Raw genomic sequence first — 25,956 nt, 5'->3', positions numbered from 1 at the left:
CATCTCTTCAGCAAAGTTTGATCAAACTGAGTTAAACACTGTAACTGAGTTTAATCTTCTCACAAAAAAATGCAAAAGGATGCATCTTGATTGACTTGATATTTGAAACCTCAGACATACTTTTGATGTCAACCTGTAGTTTATAATAAAGGGATTCTTCACACGCTTCAACTCTCATTGTCTTATAAAACCTCAGATCCAGAACACGTCGCTGCTCTCGTTGTGACCTCATGGTGTGTGTTTGTGTGTTTGTGGGTCGGAGCTTCACCTCCTCAGAGTTGGCCTTCTCGGGCGGCAGCGTGCGGGACTGTTCGTGCAGAGCGTCGATGACGGGCCGGTAGCTGCCGATCTCCTCGGCCACGTCCTTGTGTTTCTTCACCAGAGCCTGAGTGGAGAACTCGTCGTGGCCGACGTCGACGCTGGAGACGATCCGCAGCACGTCGAGCATCCACGTGTCGATGTCGTCGGCATCGGCCTGCAGACGGGAGAACATCAGAATTAATATAATACAACAATAAAACTGTTTAACTGTTTTATTACTGTCTATTTTAACTTGAGTCTGACAAGAAAAAGAATCCAGATCATCTTAAATGGACAGAAGTATTCACACACTTCAGAAACTGTGAGAGTGTTTTCACCTGGAACTGGTGCTGGTTGCAGGCTTCCTGCAGACGAGCTTTACGGACGGCGGAAAGACGCTCGAGAGCCGCCCACTGCTCCTACAGCGGAGAGGAGGAAGAGGAAGGAAAAGTGAATTTTTCATGTCCATGAAAATCCAAAATCTAATCCTAAATGTTTCCAAATGTTTCCTCAGAGAGGATCAGCGTACCTGGATGTCCTGGATGCGTTCTTTAATCTTGTCGGCTCCGAAGTGGTTGTTGGCCACCAGCTCTTCGCCCTGTTTGATGGTCTGCTGCAGGAGGGCGGCTCGCCCGGTCATCTCGTCTTCGAAGGCTTTGTGTTGACTCAGGAGTCGCAACGCACCCGTCAGATCCTTCCCGTAATCCTCAGAGGACAGGATCTGCTCCTTCTCCCTGATCCATCCCTCCTACAAAAACACACATTCAAGCCTTGGTTACATCACCTCAAAACACTCAGAGTTCCTTCTACTGAAAGCACATCTGAAGGATCTTTTAATATCCAGTATGAACAGGAGGAATGATTACAGCGAGGAAAACCTCTTTCACTGTTCATATGGACACCTGACTGCTGGTTTAAGACACTTTAAAAATTATGAATCTGTCCTTTAAAGTTCTAACAGGTCATTTAAAGTGCAGCAGTAGAGCAAAAAGTGAAGTTTCACTAAAGTCTGATCAGGAGAACAAACACAGAGAAGTTTGGATTTAACTGTCGAGTAAACTACCAATGATAATAATGATAATAATGATAATAATGATAATAATTATAATGATAAAAACCTCTTCGGCCATTTCCCAGAAGAACTTCCAGAGGCGGCGGGACTCCTCGAGGCGAGCTCGCCGCTCAGCCGCCAGCTGACTCAGCTCCTGGTAACAGAACTCCATGTGAGCGATCCGATCCCTGATGATCTGAGGATCGCAGGGCTTATAACCTGAGAAAGAGGAGGAGGAGGATAGAAGAAGAAAGACAAAAGGAGGAGAGGAATTATCTTCTGATCTCCAGCTGAAATGTCTTTTATCCGTCTGTCTGTCTGTCCGTCTCACCTTCTGTGTCGTTGGCGAACTTCTGAGCGTTGCTGTTGACGTTTCGGACTCGGTCGGCCTGGATGGCGATGTCGGCCTCCACCAGCGCGTGTTTCTGCAGCAGGTCCTCCACACCCAGCAGGTGTTTCCCGTAATCCTGAGAGAGCAGCAGCATCTGCAGAAACAGAGACCAGGCTCAAAAGGTCAGAGCGTCATCTAATCATCACGACAGCTAGCGCTCCACACGATTAGCAGATTAAAATCCATCCTCGACCCTCCGTACCTTCATCTCGTCCATCCAGTCCATGATGTAGAGCATCTCCTGGAAGACTCTCTGCAGGCCCAGGTTCTGCTCCAGTCTGTGCCTGCGGGCCTTCAGCAGCTCCAGCAGGTACTCCCACAGCCGGATCACGTTGTCCTTCCTGGCCGTGATGCGTTTGATGTCATGGTAACTCTCCGCCTCCAGCTCCTTTGCCACGGCAACCACCGCCTGTACCAGTGAGAGGGAGGAGGAGGAGGATGAATAGAGGGGAAGGAACCACAGAGAACATGAGAAAGATTATAGATGACACAGAAATAAGTGATTTAAATGTTCATATGACAAACCTGAAACACTGAAGAGGATTTACCTGCAACTAATCATTCATTTCATTATCGATTCATCAATAATTTGCTATGAAATATCAAAAAGGAGTAAAACTTCTACTTTTTGAGAGTCCAAGTCCTTTTATAACCCAAAGATATTCAATTTACAATCATATAAAACAGAGATAAGCAACGATTTTTTGGCATTTTTGCTTGAAAAATGACTGAAACTATTATCAAAATAACCTGTTAATCTTATCTTATGATTAACTCATCAATTAATTAACTTATTGTTGAAGCTCCGTTTGCCTTTACTGAGACTTTGTCCAAGGAAAAGTCTGAGAGAAAAGGAAGCTCCAGGTTTTTCTTTCTCTGTGAAGCCCGACTGATAACATCTTTAATTTCCGCTGCCAGAGGTTTAGACTCATCTGATCAAAACATTTGGTTCATAAACTTACGATTTATTCCAATCTGAGAAGGGTTTGTGTCATTTGAAAACAGTTTAGACCGTTTAAGGAGTAAAGTTGGTTGTTGTTGCTTTGATTACTTGCATTTTGTTTCATTTTCCTCTTTATTATATTATATTTCTCATGAGTTGAAACTAGTTGGATGAAGCTGATTTAGTGATGAACTGACCTGAACTCGCTCCTCATAAGCGGCGATGTCGGTTTCTATGGCTTCATGTTTCTTAGTAGCAGCTTCTACGGCTTGAAGGTCAAAACCAAAGTTATCCTGGAGGAGGAGAGAAGAAAAGAAACAAGGAGAGGAGAGGAGAGGAGAGGAGAAGAGAGGAGAGGAGAGGAGAGGAAAAGAGAGGAGAGGAGAGGAGAGGAGAGGAGAGGAGAGGAACATGTGGACAGATTAGTATTTTGAAGGACTTATATTTACGTTTGTTTTTGCATTTCTCAGTGTGATCTTTAGGATGTGCTGTGTAGATTTATCTTGTGACGTGTATCATATATGATATGTTGTCGTGCGTTACCTGGGAGACGAGCCGCTGGTTTTCGCTCAGCCAGGTCTCCCTCATGGCGGCTTTGCGGTCAAAACGTCGGGCGAGTTGCTCGAGTTTCTCCTGACGAATCAGCTCCGTCCTCAGAGCCAGCTCCCGCTCATGCTCCGCCTTCTCCAGACGCTCCCACGCCTACAACACACACACACACACACACACACACACACACACACACACACACACACACACACACACACACACAATATATCAGGACAACCGCAACTACAGACATGATGGATAAAATGTTGATGATGATTAACTCAACCTCACCCAAAATTTACATCAATAATCACTTCATGAGGATGAAGAGATCGTTGCACTTTTATTGTTTGTGAAAACTGATTCATATTATTTAAATAGTTTATTTCCTTTGTTTGATTTGAACTTGTGCAAATAAATAAAACTAAAGCTAAAATATCAAGGGAATGACTCATGTCACCCTTTTATAAATCCACCTGAAATGTTGAAATGATCATAAAAACACTGAACACACACACACACACACACACACACACACACACACACCTACAGGAGGATTTATATAAAGGGACTGATGACATCACAGCAGGTGTGTTTACCTTGTTGATGTCAGAGATGAGTTTTCCTTCTCGAGGAGTGTAAACCTTCTGGTTGTTTGCTCTCATCTTACTCTGAATGGTGAACAGAAGAACCTCCAGGTTTCCTTTCTCTGTGAACCTGCACACACACACACACGCGCGCACACACACACACACACACACACACAATTAGAGAATTAACAGGTGTGTAAGCAGCTATTTTGATAATTAATTGATAGTTTTCTTCATTTTTGAAGTTTCCTTCATCTCCACATCGTCTCTAAACTCAGATCAACTCTCTGAACCTTTAAACTGCTGAAATGCCTGAAAATCCTGATGTTTGTCTACAAAGTGTTTCATCTTTTCTTATTTCACACAACTCGAGTCCCTTTATCATCCTGTCAGACACCTGAGATCTTCTGACCAAAGCCTCCCGTCTGTCCACACATCCAGGATGTAGTCGGATACCATCCTCCTCCTCTGCTGAGACTTTAAGAGTCAAATTAAGACACTTTTATTTGTTGGCTAACTGAATTTCTCCAGAAGCCTCTGTTGGTCTGTGTGCTCCATTTTCACTTTTATTTTCTTCTATAGAGTTTTATATATTTCAGCCACACTGGTTCTCGCAGTAAAAATCCCATTAATTTTTCCCCACAGACTCACAGTTCTCTCTCAACATGAATCATCAGTACAAAAGATGAACAACTGTGTTAGAAAATATCTGGTTCTTTAATAAAAGGCTGAAGGTACAAGTGGCCAATCACGTGCACATCTAACGGCGAGCAGCAGCTAAAGATTCCAGTGTTGAGAAAACCTACAGAGTCAATCAGTTTGAGACTTTTGAGTGAATTCAGTTACTGTAGCGCCACGTTTTGTTTGAATTCATCCTGCTCTGATTGGCTTCATCTCCATAGCAACGGTGGCCGAGGCTCACGGGTATCGTGTTTAACTGATGGTCATGTTTCTATGTTCAGTGATATTGAGGAGATCATTTAAACAAATACATTATGTTCAGTCTCTGTGTGTCTGCTGTAAGTTGCAGCGATGGAACTATTTCTTGTTGAACAACAGTTCTGTGCAGTGACCGGGAACTCTTTCTTATTCTAGTTGACTGTGTGCAGCTTCCTGAAGTCTTGTTATCAGGGTGAGGTTGTCGGGTTTGGTACGACTGTGTTTGTAAAGACCAAAAAAAAGAAATCAAGACCAAAATCTGGCAACCTGAGCTCTATAACGAGATTTACTGCACAGAAGCACCGGGGCGGATGGATACACTGTTCCAGCACATAACTCATGGTTGTTTTTTTACATTTCCGTTTGTGTTCGGATTAAACAAACGGGCGTTCGAGTGGAGCGCCAACGGAGGAGGGAAGGACAGCAGAAAAGATCACTGCGTGCCCTCTGCTTTCCATTCAGGACATTTACTAAAAAAAAAACAAAAAAAAAAACGCTGCAGCAGCAGGACCATCAACATCATCAAAGACTCCTTTCACCCTCCAATAAACTGTTCAACCCGCTGCCATCTGGCACAAAGGTTCAGCAGCGTTCAGCAGGCCAGAACCACAAGCCTGTCTAACAGCTTCCTGTCTCACACACACACTTACTACAGCAGCCGACTTTATGCTACGCTGCAAAAACGGCACCGTTCCTGTTGTTTTCTTTTTTTATTGCTGCAACTATTATTATTACTTTTATGGACATTTTTTAACCATGACAACATTTTACAACACATTCTTACATGTGTGACGGCAGTTTTCATCCTGTAGCGCTGAAGGAATTATGTTCCCCTGAAAAGGAGTACTGTTCATGGACATTGACTTTACAATCAGATACAACTTGTTAATCTGTAATCTTAAAGCAGTTTCCACCTGCTTCTCTTTATGTTCTCCAGTGACTCTCATGACACTTCCTGTCTGCTACTGTTTTTAAATCAGTGATAAGTTAAACTGACTTTGGTGGTTTCTCCACGGTGCGGTAGGTGTTGAAGGCCTGCAGCTGCTGCTGGACTCCCACCAGAGAGTTTGCGAACTTCCTGTTGTTGAGGATGATGATGGTCTGTTCGATCCACTCCAGCAGGTCTGAGGCCAGAGACTCGTACTTCTCGATCATCTTCTCTGTCTCGATGGCGTTGTCCAGAACCTGGAAGACAACACCAGATACACATCAGCGGGGCTCCTTTAATGTGTGGAGATATATATATATATATGTGAGGGTGTCAGCTGGTCACCTTGCCGATTCTCTTCCCTTCCACCTTCAGCGCCTTCATCTTGGAGAAGTAGTGGTAGTAGGTCACCACGTAGGTGATGATGGACTTCTCATCAGGGTGGTCCACGCTGATGTCTGCACACACGCAGGACATAAAGATAATACATGATAAAAGTGAAGGGAATAAACTATAAAACTGAAGACATGCTTTAGAAATTCTAGGATATTAAACAGATTTCCTGATCTCTGAGGCGACATCGTAAACAAACTGTTACGCAGAGAAACTCCTCCACCGTGTGTGGTATGAAGTTTATTGCTGAGCCAGACGACTCTAATAAAATCTTGTGAGACTGTTTGGTGAATCGTAGCGCTGCGATGTAAATAGAGACAAAACATTTAAGAGCTCGTCATCCATCCGCAGCTTCACTTCTGTCGTCTTGGTTGGTGTGTGTTGTGGATAAATGAAGGAGAACGAGTGAGTTTTCAACCTAAACTTTATTTAAAAAAAACTGCACTTATGAAACATCACATCGGCCGGTGCATTCTGCGTCATCTCATGTCGTATTCTGATTGGTTGGTTTGTAGTTGTGGGTCGTAGCAGCAGTCAAGTTGTGCAAATTTGGTCTCCAAAGCTTTGATGAGTCTCACACCTTTCTGGTCAACTTTCGCCTCAGACAGAATAAAATCGTGTGTGTGTGTGTGTGTGTGTGTGTGTGTGTGTGTGTGTGTGTGTGTGTGTGTGTGCGTGCGTGTGCGTGTGTGTGTGTGTATGTGTGTGTGCGTGTGTGTGTTCGTGTGTGTGTGTGTGTGTGTGGTCTCTCACCTTCGGGGTCCAGCAGCTTGGTGAGACCGAGGTGTTGCTCGGCCAGGTTGAAGGCATTCTGCAGGTTGTAGTGGGCGTTTGATTTCTTCAGCTTATCAAAGTCGATCAGGTCTGGTCTGAAGAGAGGAAGTAAAAAAAACAAACAAACAAACAAACAAACAAACAAACAAACAGAGGTTGAATTCAGGGTTGCATTACTTTTGTTGTTTAAAAACTTGTCAAATCAATCTAAAAATCCTAGAATCAGCTCATAAAATGACCACCGTGTTTGTTTTTTAATGTTTTATTAGGCTGCTGTGAGCAATGACCTTTGACCTCCTGGCTGCTGGTTGCTTGTAACGGTGGTTTAAGATTAAAAGCTTTGAATAAGGGAGTTGGATGAATAATATGAGACTAATACGTATAAATACGAGTCAAGTAAAGGTTACAGTTAAAACCCCAAATGATGAGTGTTGTTCTACATGAATGAATTTTCTGCCTGTCTGCTGCATGACTGCTCTGAATATGGGCTTTATTTAGTCGTATGAAGAAATGTTTTTGAGTCTTAATGTCAGAGGATTTTCAGGAAACAGTCTGCTGACCGGTCAGCTGAGACTCTCTGGAGTCACTGAAGAAAAGAAAAGACTGTCTGCAGCAGGAAACACACAGCGAGCGTGACGACCGACGAAATGTCATCCAAACTGATGGGAAAGCTTCTCTGTAAAGCTACTTTATATTCCATTTTTTGTGATTATACTGTAAATATGGCTTAATTTTTGTTGGTAGACAAGAAAAACAGAGAACGTTTGGCTCAAACGCTCCGTTAACGTTCGTCTCTGGGTGACGGCGTCTGAGCTATTCAGCCTTCAGTCCTCCAAAGCTAATTATAAAGTTTGTAAATGAAAAGAAAAACACTTCTCAGGCACTCAGGAAGTTATATTAAAAGCCTTTATTTTGTCGAGCATGTTAGTTAAAAGTCCGACTGGTTTCAGCCTCACAGGATCTTCATCTAGGTGGAAAAACATCATTCTTATAATTATTGTTATTAAATCCAAATATGTAACTAAACGCCTCCTTTTATTGAAGATAAAACTCTAGATAACCCTTCAGTTCCACCAAAATAACATCATTAACTAACGACATGCTAGAGTAGATTTATGGAATCTGTGAAATGATTCAGTGGTTTAGACGATGAGAATCATGTTTCATATGTGAATGAATTTCCCTCCAAACACACAGAGACCCTGATAAATACTGTGTATCTGTGTGTTCAGCTGCTGACAACTGACGACAACAATACAACATTTTCTTTACATATGTAAAAGAAAAAAGAAAGAAAGAAATAAAATTGGTCTGACGTTTCTACGATAAAAGTTATTAACAAAAAAACTCATGATAGCTCTGGAGCTACTGGAGGTTCTCAATGAAAATAAAGTTAGTTTTATGTGTCTATGATGAAAAATTAGAAATCTATTGACTAAAAATATAAATATTGATATATGTGCTGTGTGATGAGGTTTTTACAGTTTGAGTTCCTCCCATAGACTGTATAAAAATATGGACGTAGTTACCGTGACGTCACTCGTTGGTTTCTGAAGAGCGGTTTTGAAGCTCAAAGCGAGCCGCTCCGGCCGTCGCCATCTTGGCAGTGCGTGACTCTGCCTAACTCCCAGCCAATCAAAAATGGGTAAAGAGGCGGGCCGAATGGCTGAAACAAGCCACCTAGCGGCTGGCGGACCTGTCACTCAAAGCAGCCATGTCCTTCATTATGCAGAACTTTACGGCTTAATAAAACTTAAACGGGTGAGTTATAAAAACATTCATCCCCCGTACAGTTGTCATGAAAGAGGAAATTAGCTACAGAGACCAAAACTGTTGTTTGTACCAGGCTGTAAACATGTTTATTCTGCTGTAAAGTTGGACATTTTAACATGGAGGTCTATGGGGATTGACTCACTGGAGCCTCAAGTGGTCGTTCAAGGAACTGCAGGTTTTGGCACTTCCACATTGGCTTCATTTTACAGCCCCGGAGGTTGCCGCTTGGTTCCTACCTGTGTCTGTGGATGAACGTGCTGTGTGACTGTGTGATGAGTTCCTACCTGTGTTTGTGGATGAACGTGCTGTCTGACTGTGTGATGAGTTCCTACCTGTGTTTGTGGATGAGAGCGTTGAAGGCCATCCCGTCTCTCCAGCTGGTGGTGAAGTTGTGGATGTTAACGTTTGGATATCTGGACCGGAAGAGGAAACCAGGACAGAAAACAAAAACTACTGAAAACACCATTTAAAAATGTGCACAATCATCATTTTTTACATCACATCACATTAATTTATTGATGTCAGCATTATGAAACTAACGGGACCATCACTGAGCGTTTTATTGGGTTTAGAAGGGGAACAACAGGGCTGATGGGAAATGTAGTCTGAACTTTGTAGACAGAGGAACGATAGCTTATCTCTTGATGAAAAGAAAGTATTTTTAAAGTGATCTGTAGAATCTCACCCTGCGGTCTTCATCTGACACCAGAGCAGCAGAGCATCTTTAGCCGACTTCTTCTCCTTGTTGTCCTCCGTCTCCACACTGATGTCCTGGATCTGAGACGCACAGACAGACAGACGGATGTTAGACGTGATGGACTGTGTGTGTGTGTCTGACTGTCTCTCATCACAGATCACACTGAGATCTGAACTCCTTCACATCTTTATTGATGCATTTATGCTGCACTATGAAGTTACGCAACACGAACTGCAGACACATTTATTAAACATAAACATACAAACTAACAGCTGCAATAACAAAAAAAAAAAAAAGTGCTCAGTTTCTTGTTATAAGAAGAAACTTTTCTTGTTTTAAAAAGATGCTTTTCATGTTATTTTTTAAATATTTTAATAATAATATTAAAACATCCCAAATTATTCAGTTTGGTAGAAACATTTCTTGTTATAACAACACGCTCCCTTATATATGTATCTATTAATAATAAGAAAATATGTCATAATAACATGAAATATATCTTGTTATAATGAGAAATCTTTCTTGTTTTAATGAAATCTTTTTTTATTGTATAACAATATATTTTTCATGCTATTTTAAAATATTTTCTCGTTTTCTAAAGACACCATCATTCTGTTTTTCTAACAAACATTTCTTTTTAACACATCACTTCATGTATATATATATATATACTGTATATCTAGTAACAACAAGAAAATATGTCATAATACCATGATTTTGATGTGATCACTAAGAAGGAAGTAAAGAATAAAAGAATTAACAAGAAGAAGAAAGATATCACGTCACACCTGCAGCTCTAAAAGTTGCACTAAAGTATTGACTGAATGTTCAGTTTGTTTTTAATATTTTTAAATTGATTTAAATGAACATGATCTGTCCTTAAAATAAATAATAAAAAACAGAGATTAAGCTTCGGAGTAACAAAGAAACCTTCAAAGAAACAAAGAAAATTCAGTAACTGAAAAATTTCCCAAATTGTTGTTTTGCCCACAGCACCTAAACGCAGCATCAGGCCCTTTAATGCAGATCAAAGTGAACATGAACACCGGACTGTATTTAAATCCATAATAAGACACGCTAGATGATAAAACACATTATCATCATCATCATCATCACACACACTCACATGTTCAAACTGCACGCATACATACATGTGTAATCCATCCAGAGTGAGAACCACCATCCTCAGCTACATGTCTGACCTTCATCCTCTTCCTCACATCAGTCTAAACCTCATTTTAACTTTAATCCTAAACATAAATCCAAGTCTTCAAGCAGCCCGCTGAAGAAAGTCACAACCAACAAAAACGTCCCCAAACACACACGTCTGCACTTCCCAAACCCCCCAAAACCTTAACCCGACTCTAGAAATAAGATGAAAACCAAAACCTCAACCCTTAGCAAAGATCTCATCATTTTTTAACAATTTCTACACTTTCTAAAAATGTCGAACCCATCAAAAAAACATCCTTACTTTGCAAAAATGTCGTCACTTTTCAAAAAAAGTCTTATTTTGAAAAAATGCCGTCACTTCCCCACTTTCTAAATGGTCCTTAATTTATAAAAAGGTTCACACTTTCAGGAAATTTTCCACACAAGTCTTTTCTCTCTCTCCGTAAAACTATATAATCATCATCATCATCATCATCATCATCATCCTCATGAGACAAAACACAAAAGCAAAGAAGAGAAACATCTTACCTTCATTGATTGACATCCGTCAATTTCAGTCTAACAGAAGCACGAAGCCACATCTGAACTATAAACCATCAACATCAACATCAACACACACACACACACACACACACACACACACACACACACACACACACACACACACACACACACACACACTCTGTCGCTGCTGTCAATCTGCTCTCTGCTCCATTTCACCCTCCTTCTTCCGCCGCAGGATTTAAAACTGTTTTTTAATCCTCACGGCTTATAAAAGCTAAATCCCTTTTCACCGTTTTCCACAACTGCTCGCTGTCCTTAATGATGACATCATCGCCCAAGTGACACACCACCCAATCAACATCCAGAACAACATACTGATGTGTGATTTCAGTCATTTAACGGGACTTTATTCAATAAAAATCAATGTTTCTGAATATTTGGGACCATGATGAAGTGAAACTGCAGTTTGACACCTTAAAATAAATAGAAAATCCCAGAAAATACAGTAAAATATGAAGTGATTTAACTTTTAATCTTTCAGTAAATGATTAATGATTCAAGAAAGTCACATTTTAGGATTATGAAGGATTTAATATCTAACTACACTTTCATATCTGCAGAAATAATGTAGCGTTTTATCTTTTGATTAAGAACATTAAGGATGTTTCAATTAATTTTTTGATTAATATCTTGCTGTTAAATGTCAGTTTATTAGGAACTTGATTCGACTTTACAGTAGTTTTAGAAGTTTTACTTTTGTATTAATTTATATTGAAAAGTGTTCTTAATAAAATAAATAACTAGCTGGGAGGAGAGACTGATGGTTCAACGGTTTCACTACTTCACACTGATTATATTTGTACTACTTTGCATCCCTTTTCATTCATTAACTAGGTGTGTAGTAGAGACCTCATATGATGCCCTGCTTAACATGAATAACTTACTCTTCTGATTCAAATATGCTGTGTGTATGTGTGTTTTATTCATTTTGGGATGCAAAGTAGTACTTTAACCCATTAACTCAGAATGGAGCCCAGCTCTTCTCAGAATCTAAGAACCAAGCTAAACTCATTTAACAAATTTGGGGATGCAAAATAGGTATAATGATCCAGATACACTGTACTCATTACAACCATTTTGGGATGCAAAATACAACAGAAACTAAAGAAGCAGAGCATAATGATCCAGATGAGGCCAATAATATCAAGTTCAGTCCCCTAATTTGGGAATATCTGACAGTCTGGTTTTTGTGGGATGCAAAATAGAACAGTAACTAATTCACTCTATGATCAGATGATGGCTCAGGCAAAACCCACAAGAGCAATTATGTTATTAAAGAATAACGAGACCGGGATGCAAAATAGTAATAGCAATTCCATAACCTAAAGGTGATGGATATGGCCGAGAGGAGGCCCAAACATAAGTAGCATGCACTACTTCAACTTGCTAACTATGTGTATATTATTTATGCAGGGATACAAAATAGCAATATAACTCCTTAACATTTGATTAGGCTGATTCTGTCCTATGATTTAACGATGCAAAATAGTGCAGTGGGTTTTATTCCCTTTGAGAATATAATGAGACCCATTAAAGATCAGACTAACTGCATTTGTCTCATATTGTGGGATGCAAAATTGCACAACGCCTTGTCACCTGAAAATGGAGGATGACCAGTGTGGTTATTCAGACTCCAGCTGATGTGAGTGACCTCATCTCGGGATGCAAACTCGCGCGTGTGACCCTTACCTGGAAGCGGAGGATGATGGTCCAGATGAGGCCCAGGGTGAGGCGGTGGTTTCCGTCTACGATGTCGTGGGAGCCCATGTTCTCCAGGTGGACCCTCTGCTCCTTCAGGAACTGCAGAGCCTTGTCGACGTTCTCCAGACAGTGGATCCTCATCCGACCCTTCGTGGGTTTGGGCTGAAACGAACGAAAAAAAAACCCAAAATAAACAAAGATCTTGATTTATTTACAGCCAGAAACCACGAACCGCTTCGTGCTGCGATATATAAACATGCAGAAGAAGAAGACAGCTGACGGCTTTATGTTTTCATAGATGTTTTATTACTGCGCGTTAAATCATATTCTCAAAGGATTTTCTAAATATGAACATCCAAAAACAATAAAAACAACCATGAATACTTAAAACTGATCCAGAAACAACTTCAGCGTCGCCAAAAAAAAGTGAAAACACGAAAAAAAAACAAAAAAAATCCCCAAGACAGAAATTTCTACAAACAAACCTTCCAAACTCCCGTTAATACAAACATTTCCTGTTTGGAAGCAAAGTGTGATGTGAAATATGGCGAGTTAATGCTTTTCTTTGTTATATATGATAGTGAACTGAATAACTTTAGTGTTTATTACTGTTAATCAGACAAAACTAGATGGTGGAACATATAACTATAAAATTATTAACAAAGAAAACAATCAGCAGATTAACAGATGATGAAAATAACTGTTAGCTGCAACCTTAGAGATTATATTACGATGTATAAATGTTATATTTCTGTACAAGGTCCTATGTTGTTGTAATTCTACAGTACTTTTAAAGTTACTGGTGATTAGTGGTGTTTCTTCACTTGTGTCCTTCAAGAAATTCTTCCTTTATTCACTTTATCTCATCCGGGAGAAATGTTGTTCTGTTTCTGTTTGTTTTATTATATTTTTTTAAAAATGAGTAAAGCTTTTCAAAGGTGTCTGAAAACAAATACAGACAGAAAACGTTCGTGTGATGTAGTTTCGTTGCTGCCGGTGTGAAAACAGACAGGAAGTGTGAGCAGGCAGAGACTGAATGAAAGAGCAGTGAGATCCTGTTATGATGGAGGGATTGTCAGGATGGTTTAACTCTGTGATAACCTACTTTACTGCACAGCTTCATGTTTTATTTATTTATTTATTTATTTATTTTTTGATATGGGACAGATGTCTGACAGCTCAGCAGTTACACAACAAACAAACAAACAAACAAACAGAAACACGACCGGAGGTGACAGTGATGATAAAACATGAAGGCAGGGAGGGATTCAACTTTAGTTAGAAAATGAGTCAATTACACAGATATTAGTGAAAAAAGTGGAGATAAAAAGGTAAATTTGGCCACGAAGGATCATTAGAGTCATTAGGATTCATCCTTTGGGGATGATGATGATTATTACCTGCTAATTTAACCCTTTCATGCATGGCGTCCACTACAGTGGAAGCCATCTTGAACCATTTAAGTTGTAGCATCATGTCCCAACTACCAGGTGTTGAACCCCCAAAGTGTCGTCTACAATCCATCTGAATATCATATTTGACTCTTTCTGTGATTTTGTTATATTGAATCATAAATTCAACATGGCGGAGGATGGAGGAAATGCACCGAGTAGCTCAGGAATATCTGTTAAATATTTTTATTCTCAGAGAAAAAAAAACAGGTAAAAAGTATATTTTTCAAACTAAATAAGATGTTTGAAATACTTTTATCAAGTTTTTAATAATATTTTTCTTGTACATTATTTTCTGTGACTGAAAATACATCTGTCAGCTCCAGCAGACGTCATGCAACAAACGGTACATTCTGTCTGCTGTTTTTCAAATATCCTCTCTGTTGTTGTTGTTATCTAATGTTCTTATGTGTATTCATACTATTTGCTCTTAGTGATAAAATTATATATATATAGCCTATATTGATTTCCATAAATCACTTTTTACTCCATTGATGCATGGTGTCTGCTACAGTGGACACATTTCAAAATTCAATATATTTTTTCACTTTCACTTGTTTCAGAGTAAAAATAAACATTGTGGTACCAACATTACACTGTGATTTAATAATTCATGCATGAAAGGGTTGATGGAAATCTTGCTGAATATGTGGAAATTAGGGATCTGATAGCATTTTATTAAATCTGAATGTTATTAGGTTTATCTTTTGACATTTGCAATAACAAAACAGCTAAAATAACTTTAGCTGCAGCGATTAATCGTAACAAATCAAAGTTTAACTAGTGGAGGTGATCAGCTGATCGAAGAGTCTCCACTCTGATTGAGACTGATGTGTCTTTTCTCCCATAAAAGAATTACATTAATTAATTAATTAATTAATTAATTACAGCTGATCTAATCTGCTGCGGCTCATGTCGGTCATTTTTAACCAGAGACGGTGACGCTCGGCTACAAATGAGAAGCTGCTATTTGAATGTTTTCTGCTGATATTTGCTCAGAAGAAGCAGTGAGAATAATAATTATAAGAGATTCGTTAGCATCTGGGATTAAAGGGGCCGAGCAGCTGCAGTTTTTTGTGCTCACATCACAAAAAAGGTTTCATCCTCTGAGATCAGCTGCTGTAGTCGCTGCTATTTTATCCAAGAATATGGAAAATAAAAACTCCAGGAACACGCTTCATTTTTTTCCAGAAAGGTCCGATGAAAGAGATGCCGTGAGAGAGCGAGAGAGAGAGCGAGAGAGCGAGAGAGAGAGCGAGAGCGAGAGAGAGTGTTGAAAACGAGTTCTTTGGACGATGCTGACATTTTTATGATGATTATGTTTAAACGCGGAACAATCTTGGAATATAAATGTGATGAAATACAACAATAGTAAATAACTAAAATAAAATAAATGCGAGCTGTCAGAGCAAGTGATGTTACATCCTGCAGGCCGTCCGCACTACGACCGGGAACGCCGTCCAACAATAACACTGCTGTCTTTGCTTTTCCTCACACAGACACATAAACACCACCCGGCTAAGAGTCACTCTAGTGATTCACATTCAGATTTAAACCACAGATATTTTGGACTGTTGTCTGCTCTCGTGGCTGAAATCCAATAAACCGCACAGAGATTCAGTCTTCAGCAGCCACTTAAAGCCATAAAAAAAACCAAACAAAAAAAATTATTTCACCTCCAGCTGCAGTTTGCTGCTGATCAGAACCGGGACTTTCCACCATCAGACCGTCTCTCGCTGGTCTGAACCTTGACTCTTATGCACCAGAGTTGGGAGGCTTTCCAGTTTTTGATTTAGAGGATAAGTGTGTAGGATTTAAGTGGCATCTAGCAGTGAGCACGAAACACGAACACAAAAGGCCCTCTCTAGAGCCAGTGTTTGGTTTGTCCATTCTAGGCTACCGTAGAAACATGGCGGACACCATGGAGGAGGAGCTGCTCCCCGTGTAGATATAAAGGGCTCATTCTAAGGTAATGAAAACACAATAATTCTTATTTTCAGGTGATTATACACTAATTAAAACATACTTATGATTAATATATTCCATTTATAACCAAGTCTGTTCCATTAGATGCCACTAAATTCTACAAACTGCACCTTTAAAAAAGGACAAGTTCACACTTTTATGAACAGTGAAAGAGGTTTTCCTCGCTGTGATGTAAAGTGATGGAGGCCAAAATCCACAGTGTGTCCACACAGTCATTTAAAAGTCTCTGTGAAGTTTATATTCAGCTTCATCAGTCTGAGTTAGTCATATCAAGTGGATATCTGACACATTTACAGTCTTTTTAGCATCAAATTCCCTCTTTGTGTTTCCTCGGACAGTGTTTCCCTGTTGAGCTGCAGGTGGAAGTATAGTAACAAAAAGAGGGACTTTGGCACTAAAAAGACTGTAACGTTGAAAGATATCTACTTGATTTGACTCTATTAGCTTCAGATAAAGTTTTAAATACATGTTTGCACAGAAGGAGGACTGTAGATTTGGTCTTTAAGTGCTCCAATGCCCCTTCTTCCATGCGTGATGAGCAGCATCCTTCACACCCGCCTGGTTATCTCTGACACTGCTGCCTGAACTGGTCAAAACTCCAGCAACTCTTGTTTTTCTATACTTTTTATTTGATTGTTATAATCAGTTACAGCAGTTGCTTCTAGAGAATAAATCCCTCGCTTTCCCTGCATCCCGAATTTGTTATTTGTGGCACCAGAAACAATTATGACAGTAGCAGTAGATGTCTTGTGCTACCTTGTGTTTTTTAGTCATCTAGGATCTAGGACCTGTATTCTAATCTAATCTATAGTAAATGTATCTGTGTTTATCTTGTTACATATATTTTGTTCTTACAGGTCTACACACTAAAACAACATTAATTTCTTTCCTCAATTCAGCCTCCAATGAGAAATATTCATGCCTCCGTGTGTGCGTCTTTGTATTAGTTCAGTTATAACGTCCGAGTGCAGCAGCACGGAGTGTCTCTGCTGATCGGCTGCTGACAGTCGATCACACACACGATCCAACCTCGCTGTGAGAGCTGAGAGCAGGAAACAGTCACTCTGCGTTGCACCGTCCTCTGTTTCTATGGTACCTCTCTGTTTCCATCACAGTTATATGTTTTTAGGTCATTCAGAGACAAGAATCTGTTAAAAAAAAAAAAAAAAAAAAAAAAAAAAAAAGTCTGCAGCCTGTCACCATGTCACGCTATGTTACTGTGTGTAATGATGCGGGGCAGCGATATGACAAAATGACAAAATGCGAGTCGACGAGGCGAGAAGCTTATCGAGTGATACGGCGACTTTTATGGGGAGCGGCCCTTCCCAAAACTGATAAAAAAAAGGAGGAAAGTACTGAGAGACGGACTCACATACTGCTGCTTTAAGCTTTAAGCTTCAACATACAGAGTCAGTGATGAAAAGGTGGATATGACATTATCATAACCGATAGAGACTGGGGTTCAGAGTCATAATAAATGGCAGTTCTCCTGTAAACTGTGCAGAGTAGAAACAGCCGCTCGCTCTCAGATTCTTCTGCTGCGTCCGGAGGCGTTTTGGCTCCATTTAAACCCTGAAAGTTACTCAATGACTCCTTTCACAACTCTTAACACCCCCACACCGTCTCCCACTCTGAGTCCCTCCAGCCATTCTGCTCACCACTTCACCATCACTCTGCTTCTCTCCTTTATTTTATTTCAAGCCCCCCCCCCCTTTTTTTTTTTTTTTTTCCATTTTGTCTTCATTTTTCCTTCTTCATCTCCACCCACTCTTCCTCTCCTCTGCTCACTTCCTCCTCCCTGAACATCCAAAATGCCACACATTCCCTACCGTGACTGGCACCGAAAACAAACTAAACACCAAGCTGCGAAAAAGAAAATACAATTAAATAAGAAACGATAAAAGAATAATAATAAGAATAATAATAATAAAAAAAAAGTTATTTCCTGTCTGACAGAGTGCTGCTGTGTTTTCTCTCTGCGTGTGTTTGACAACTTGTGAAAAGGCCGGATGACAGCTTAGTGGAGGGAGAGAGAGTTCAGCCAGAAGAAGAAAGAAAAAAAAAAGGAAAGAGACAGAAGAAGAAGAAGAAGAAGAGAAGAAGAAGAAGAAGAAGAAGAAGAAGAAGAAGAAGAGGGGAGTTTGGCTCGTACCACTGGAAGTCACAAGGCGGGGGTGGAGGGGGGGAGGGGGGAACTGGGACGGTCTGAGTGAGTTTAAATGCTTTTCAGTAAAACAGCAAGAGGTGCGATACAGTAGGAAGACCGAGAGAAACGGAGGGCAGCGAGTCCAACAGTAATGTATTCCTGTCGCCATGGTGACGGCAAACTGTCAGTAACTATATCCAACCTCGAACGGACGCTGAAACACACACCTACTAACTAACTCAGTGAGTTTTTAACAGATATTAATGAGTTATTTTTAACTGCATCTACTGAAAGACTCAATCATGAATATTATTATTGATTACAGGACGACTGCAGCTTCAGTTTGATTCATAAAACATTTTCATCCATAAAACACATTGAACAAATGGGAGCAGACGAGTAAAACTGATTTAACTGCTGACAATCTGCTCCTGTTGTATCTCCAGCTGCTTATAATTAAATCTGTTTGTTTTTTAAAAAAAAAAAAATATCTAAACCAGCAGTTCCCGACCTGCAGACTGGTTCCAGACCATGGATGTGAGGTAACCAGTCCATCATCAGCACCTTTCGTTACTCAGCAGGACATGAAATCTGTGTGCAGACACTACCTTTAAATAATAAATCATTTAATAAATTAAATAACGTCGTTTCTGGTTGCCATCTCTCTTTTCTTTCTCCAAATTCAGGATAAAAAGCCAAAGAACGACCTCTTGTCTTGATGATTTCGGTCAGTTTTTGAACAGATTTGGTGGTTGAACAGTCGTGTTGAAAGGAGGAGGTGTGGTGTTGAATAGTTTAATGATTGACGGAGGCGTAACAGCGGCGTTTCATATCCAGATAACACTGAACAAACAGATAAGAGGAGCGTGAGAGCGGAGACACCCTACAGCTGTGACTGAGCGAGTATTAAAACATGAAAAGCTGCTCTGCTGCTTTGTGTTGTGATGTTTTATTATTCCCACAGTTTGGACTGAATCACTCTGCTGGTGTTGCTGGTGTCAGTCTGATTGAACTGGCCTGGTGTTGTGTTTGTGTTTGTGTTGTCACTGTGGCAACATGTAAATCAGACAACGCTGGAGTTGTTGTAAGATGTTTTTTTTTTCCACTTTTGATGATGCTATGCTAGCAGTTTCCCGCCTGCTTCCAGCCTTTATGCTAAGCTAAGCTAAACACATCCGAGACATAACTGAAGCCTGACTCTGGAGAAGACTTTTGTCTATAAAATCTCAGAAAATTAATAAATGCTGATTATAATTCATGTAGTTCAACGTGATGTCTTCAAATGTCTTGTTTCGACTGATCAACAGACACGAACGACACAGAAAAGCTTCAAATCATCACATTTGAGAAGCTGCAACCAGCAAATATTTGGCATTTATGCTTTAAAAAAAGTACTAAAACAATGATCAAAGTAGTAGCCGGTTGATTTTCTGTTAATCGATTAATTGTTGCAGCTTTGGAGAAGAACTACAACCTGCTGTACAGATGTGAGGCTGCAGCTCGACAATGTTTGTTTACAGCTTCCAGGCAGAAAACATCTGCGTCACGTACTATTTAATGGCACAGAGCAAAAACAGATGTCAGTTTAAGCACATAAAGAAGTAAACAAAGAAACATGTAAATAAGTAGAAGTAAGTAAGTAGTACAAGTAATTAAAAGTAAACATAAGTAAGTATAAATGGGTAACACAGCAGTAAGGTGGCTTCCCACTATGACAAAGGCAGCCACCAGTTAGACCAGCAGTGAGATGTTGTTGTTGGGTAGATTTAGGTCAGATAGATCGGACCACCGTGTTTAACTATTTATCTTTAAACGTTGCAGTTATGGCTGAAAATGACAACAAATCTGCACAATTCAGATCAACATCCAGTTGTCTACCTGGAAGTGACTGCTGTTGTTGTTAGTGTGACGTCATGGTGATTCGGTCTATATGACTCTTAGAAGAGTATAGCTGCACCAACAGCGACGTGAACCCACCAGTCTCTCTCCTGACAGGACCTCCAGCAGCTTGATGAGCATGCGTCCATCTCTCAGGTCCATGTAGAGGTCGGTGATCCGACAGGAAACTCTGGACAGGTGGGAGTTCACCCACTTGGTAAAGGTCTTCTTCTGCACCGCCTCACGCTCATCTGGACGAGAGACAGAGAGACAGAGAGAGAGAGAGAGAGAGATGTTGGTCAGTGAAGGAATCAGAGCTATAGACGTGTTTCTGAGTGACGGCATCAGTGGGATGTGTGCAGAGGCAGGAAGTAATGGATAGAAAATGTTCATCATCTCAAGAAGACCTCCAGGTGAGCTCACAGTGCAGAATTAGCCGTTAGCTTCAGAGATCTGGATTTTATGAAGGAGGTGGATGAATTTACACTGAACTTGTTTTAAGGTCAGACAGCTCACTCTGTTACTATGTGTTTAAGGTTTAATGAATGTTGATGAATGTTTAATGAGTCAGACAGTGATCAATACTTTAGTGACGTGTGTTTCTGACGACTTTAAATGGAAAATGCATCATGTTGTTTTTTATGAATGAAGCTGTTTAAATCACAGTCAACTGTCTGCTGTATTTTGAGGAAACAGCCAGAATTTCATACATGCTAACGTTACAAATATGAACCAGAACGCAGTCAAACAGCAGGAACGTAACTCTAACTTTACTTCATTGTTTTCATGCTAACGTTACAAATATGAACCAGAATGCAGTCAAACAGCAGGAATGTAATGCTAACGTTACTTTATTGTTTTCATGCTAATGTTACAAATATGAATCAGAATGCGGTCAAATAGCAGGAACGTAACGCTAACGTTCCTTCATTATTTTCATGCTAACGTTACAAATATGAACCAGAATGCGGTCAAACAGCAGGAATGTAATGCTAACGTTACTTCATTGTTTTCATGCTAACGTTAGTTGTTGTTGGGGAGCTTCTGGTTGATGGTTTGGGACATAATACCTGTAGAACTAACTTTGTGTCCATATTAATGTTATTTTTTGCTTTACAGCTGCTGTTTCTCACTGGAATATGTGTGATGTGAGCTGCCAGAGCTAACAGATGTCTGTCAAAGGTAACGTGTAATTTAAAAAAAAAGCTTTAAACAGGAATTTTACTGGATTCTAACAAGTTTGTTTATTTCTAAATACTGAACATGTTCATATAAAGGCTAACAGGACGTTGTCTTGACTGATTGTAAATGAAAAATCCATCTATTGCAGAATGTAGCAGAGGTTAGACGACATGGTGAACTCCACTATAACCTCTCACACTCTTCCTCAGTGGATGAAGTCAAGAAGCTTCTGTAGTAAACGGACGTTGAGCGAGATGCATGTTTGAGTCCTGCTGATCTCTGCGGGTGTGTCTGGATGTGTACGTGTTTCCTACATCCCATTGTTCCTGGAAAGCAAGTATGTGTGTGTGTGTGTGTGTGTGTGTGTGTGTGTGTGTGTGTGTGTGTGTGTGTGTATGTGTGTGTGTGTGTGTGTACGGGGAGGTTTCCTGTGTCTGAAGAAGCAGACTAAATCTAAATGACAGTTATAAATATTCACGCACACATACAGCAGATGAACTGTACTAGTCTGACAGCAGACACCTGCTGCCTGCAACACAACTTATTGTTTATTTCCCACAGGCCTGATAGTTATTGTTACTCTACACACACACACACACACACACACACACACACACACACACACACAGAGAACAGTGTGGTAGAGCTGTTTCCTTGGCTGAACTTTTGGGTCAGTTACCATGGCGACCCAGCAACAGGAGGAAGTTACACAACCTGACATCAAGAGGGAGGAGAGGGCGTGACACACACACACACACACACACACACACACACACACTAAGCTGCTAAATATATGTGCATTTTTATGTCCTGGTTTCCTCATTTTTCTTCTCCTCGCTGACGACACAAAACCCTTGAAGAAGATTCCAGATGTTCAGTTTCTCTGTTTTCTGTAAATCTGTCTGAAGATAATAAAGCAAAGACTCTTATTGAGCTGCTGATGTGAGGAAAAAATGCAAAAAAACCTCTCGTATTAAACTAAATGTAACTTATTTTCACTCACGCATGCTGCCGTGAAAATACAATCAGACTGCTGTTGATGTTGATTTTCATGATAAAAATAATTAATAACAGACAATATACGACTTATATGACATAAACCACACAGTCAAAAGCAAGCCAAAGACACACAAACACACAAAAGCTGAAAATTAAAAGAAAAAGAAATAAATAATAATAAAATAAACCAACTTGGTCATTTTTCTAGAGCTGGTCTTCATTTACAGCATTTCTTCTCATAATATTTTTACATTCCTCTGTCTTTCTGCATTTATACTTTCACAGTAAAACCAAACAAAAAAAGGCACAAAAATCAAATGCTCTTTTGTCTACACGTCAAAAATATTTTTTCTAGCCAACAGTTCAACAATATTTAACTTCTGCAGAGCAAAGATTCATTAAATCATCTGGTTCCAGATTCTAAAATGTGAACATTTCTCTGTTTTATATCACTGGAAGATGAATATCTTTGTTTTGGACTGTTAGTCAGAAATAATAAGTCATCTGAATAAATCACTTTTGCCTTTGTGAAATAATAAAGGGACATTTTTCACTACTATAGTGAATATAAATATAATATTAAAAGGATAATAGTTGACAGATGAATCGATAATGAAAATAATCTTTAGTTGCAGCCTTTCAAACAGCCAGAGATGAACATCCTGACACACACACACACACACACACACACACACACACACACACACACACACACACACACATCCGCACAAACTCAGAGAGAGAGTCAGAGAGTGCATGATCTCTGCATAAACTTTGTTTGCCCTCTGGAAGGAAACTGGACTAACTGCAGCACACACACACACACATACACACACACACACACACACACAATAATAAGATAAGAACCACTGACTGTTTTATACATGCAAACAAACATTCCTACAAATTCATGACCTTGAGAGTGTGTGTGTGTGTGTGTGTGTGTGTGTGTGTGTGTGTTAGCTCGCTGCGGGACAATAGCGTCAGTGTCGACCGGCCTTCAGCAGTTTTATCACTCAGCAGCACAAACACACTGTGGCGACTTTCTGATATCAAACTGGAGCTGCTGGGAGACGGCGGACGGCGGCCGTGATGATGTCTGAGAGGAAGAAACATCCACGACCGGACGGAGACGGAGGAGCTGTATGTTTCTATCAGCTGGTTCATTAGTTCAAATATGTTCCTTCTGGCTGCAGTGATGAAATATGAAAGCTGCAACTCTATAAAAAATAACTTTTTTTTCTGGAGATGACATTTTAAAAGCAGAGATGTGAGTCTGTCAGTCTTTGGCTTCATTCAGACTGCAGGAGAATCAGATTTGTTTCTCAGATCAGATCTTTAAGTCAGATGTCCGCTCTGTTATTTGTGAGTGATCGGATCAGATTTGTGTGTCCAGACATCACCGATCTATCTGCACTGGTTGCTGTGGTAACAACACAGGCGTCAGTAACTATGTTTGGTAGTGACATGGCTTTCCAACACGGAAGCTTGTTCCTGTAGGTTCCTTCAAGCGAATCAGCCGCCCCCCCCCCACCCTTCCCTCCCCCCTACCCTTCCCTCCCCTTCCCTCTCCGCCACCAAAAGTGCCAGCAGGCGGTTTCTTTCAGCGTCTGTCCACAGGCTGTTGTCCTCTGTGTGGTCGTCCATGCTGCTCCGCTAGTAGCAGCATGATTCTGCTGCACTTCATCACTCTGGGTTTAACATCCTCATTGTGTCGCACTGCGAGTGATGCAAAAGACACTTCTGATTTGAGCCAAGCGGTAACCTCCGGGGCTGTAAAATGAAGTCAATACGGAAGTGCCAAAAACTGCAGTTCCTTGAATGGCCACTTGAGGCTCCAACAGTGAGTCATTCCCCATAAACCCCCATGTTATAACTCACCCGTTTAAATGTTATTAAGCCGTAAAGTTCTGCATAATGAAGGACATGGCTGCTTTGAGTGACAGGTCCGCCAGCTGCTAGGTGGTTTGTTTCAGCCATTCGGCCCGCCTCTTTGTCCATTTTTGATTGGCCGGGAGTTAGGCAGCGTCACGCACTGCCAAGATGGCGACGGCCGGAGCGGCTCAAAACTGCTCTTCAGAAACCAACGGGTGACCTCGCGGTAACGACGTCCATATTTTTATACAGTCTATGGTTTGAGCGTCCGGACTGAGACGCATCTGCATTTCAAACCACCTCCACATGCGGTTTGGATCCAATTTGTAAAAAAAAAATCACATTTCATGTGTTTTTTTGTTGTCCAGACTTTCTAAAATCTATTTTAAAATCTAAAATGATTTTACCGGGAACGCTGGGAAGGGCCAACTATGTTTACCAAGAACAAAACAAATGATTTGCAAGATACTGTTTTAAACAAAGCAGCTTCAGACTGGAAGCTTTAAAATCAACACGACTCGTCTCTGACTCGAAATATAGAAACTTAAGTTTTCAAGCCTCAACCGAAAACCTCAACCACACAGATGACAAACCAGAAACCAGCCACATGAATCATTCTTGTAAAAGTCAAGAAAGAATGAATCACTCTTCTCAAAAACACTGACAAATATTCTGTAGTTTCATTTGTAGAGTGAACACGTGCAGCGTCTGAGAGGTAAACGGCACATTTTCAGCAATAAACCTTAGAGAAATTGTTATTTTGTCACATAAGCAGCTGTTGTTTTATTGTGGTAACAGTGAAATTTATAAGTGAAATCTTAATATAGAGGATGTGAGAACCGCAGAGTTTATCTCTCTATCTTTGACCACTTCTTGAAATCCTTCTCATTTCCATGTATGTCAATCTTATAAATGTTTTATTTCCCTGTTTCGTTATCTTTGCTTCTATATATTGTATGTTATTGTATTTTGTGAAGCGCCTCTGGTTTATCATTATTATTAATATCTTATGTGTTGAGGTGGGCTGATATCTATGTGTGTGTGTGTGTGTGTGTTATCTGTTGTGCAGGGCCAGTCTGGGCAGTGTGTCTTATCTCCATCTTCATGCTTCCTCCTCTGTTTTATGCACGCAGGGGAGTTTGTCCAGTTCATGCTATTTGGTCTGTGTGTGTGCATGTGTGCATGTATGTGTGTGCGTGCGTGCGTGTGTGTGTGTGCGTGCGTGTGCATGTGTGCATGCATGCGTGTGTGTGTGTGTTGGGACTTCCCTTTCCTGGGCTGAAAAATAAAGCAGATGCTAGTCCCAGCAGGAAAACATGTTTACACCAACACACATAGACAAACTGCCCGACTACACCCGTGTGTGTGCGCATGTGTGTGTGTGTGTGTTGGTGCTGGATCAATAGTTACTGAGTTTGATCATAATCATAGAAGCTAAAATAGATAATTACTGGTAACAATTTGGCTTGTTGTGAACATTAATGACTGCATGGTGGCTCTGGTTAGTTCAAATTAATCATTTTAGTTGCTTTATTAGAATAAATGGTGAAAATAATTGTGAATTAAAGCTGCAGAAGTAGTTTAAAGTAACTGTTAATTGAGCAGTAAAGTATATAGATTTGACCTGCTAATGCTAAGCTACACAAATACACACACACACACACACACACACA

The 25,956-nt window shown here is 40.3% G+C and overlaps 1 protein-coding gene and 1 long non-coding RNA gene across 3 annotated transcripts in view; one reads left to right on the top strand and one right to left on the bottom strand.

Annotated features, from left to right (window-relative positions):
- The window catches only part of LOC137197417 (spectrin beta chain, non-erythrocytic 1), a 132,735-nt gene that overhangs the window by 36,344 nt on the left and 70,435 nt on the right, over positions 1-25,956 (bottom strand). For both annotated transcript variants that reach the window (XM_067610821.1, XM_067610820.1), the window contains 16 exons: positions 20,327-20,478; positions 12,755-12,928; positions 9,317-9,408; positions 8,964-9,044; positions 6,838-6,953; positions 6,037-6,149; positions 5,761-5,948; positions 3,834-3,951; positions 3,229-3,387; positions 2,883-2,978; positions 1,945-2,151; positions 1,683-1,836; positions 1,419-1,570; positions 830-1,048; positions 639-719; positions 269-475 (listed from right to left, as the gene is read on the bottom strand). In XM_067610821.1, the coding sequence (XP_067466922.1) occupies positions 269-475; positions 639-719; positions 830-1,048; positions 1,419-1,570; positions 1,683-1,836; positions 1,945-2,151; positions 2,883-2,978; positions 3,229-3,387; positions 3,834-3,951; positions 5,761-5,948; positions 6,037-6,149; positions 6,838-6,953; positions 8,964-9,044; positions 9,317-9,408; positions 12,755-12,928; positions 20,327-20,478 (2,309 nt within the window). The remainder of the gene's footprint in view (positions 1-268; positions 476-638; positions 720-829; positions 1,049-1,418; positions 1,571-1,682; positions 1,837-1,944; positions 2,152-2,882; positions 2,979-3,228; positions 3,388-3,833; positions 3,952-5,760; positions 5,949-6,036; positions 6,150-6,837; positions 6,954-8,963; positions 9,045-9,316; positions 9,409-12,754; positions 12,929-20,326; positions 20,479-25,956) is intronic.
- Positions 20,485-22,426, top strand: LOC137197420 (uncharacterized). Its single transcript, XR_010931423.1, has 3 exons — positions 20,485-20,640; positions 21,347-21,409; positions 21,558-22,426. It is a non-coding gene; the product is annotated as an uncharacterized lncRNA (long non-coding RNA).

Source organism: Thunnus thynnus, chromosome 14, assembly GCF_963924715.1.
Source record: "Thunnus thynnus chromosome 14, fThuThy2.1, whole genome shotgun sequence".
In the NCBI taxonomy this organism is placed as follows: domain Eukaryota; kingdom Metazoa; phylum Chordata; class Actinopteri; order Scombriformes; family Scombridae; genus Thunnus; species Thunnus thynnus.
This window is presented reverse-complemented; position numbering and strand designations above follow the sequence as displayed.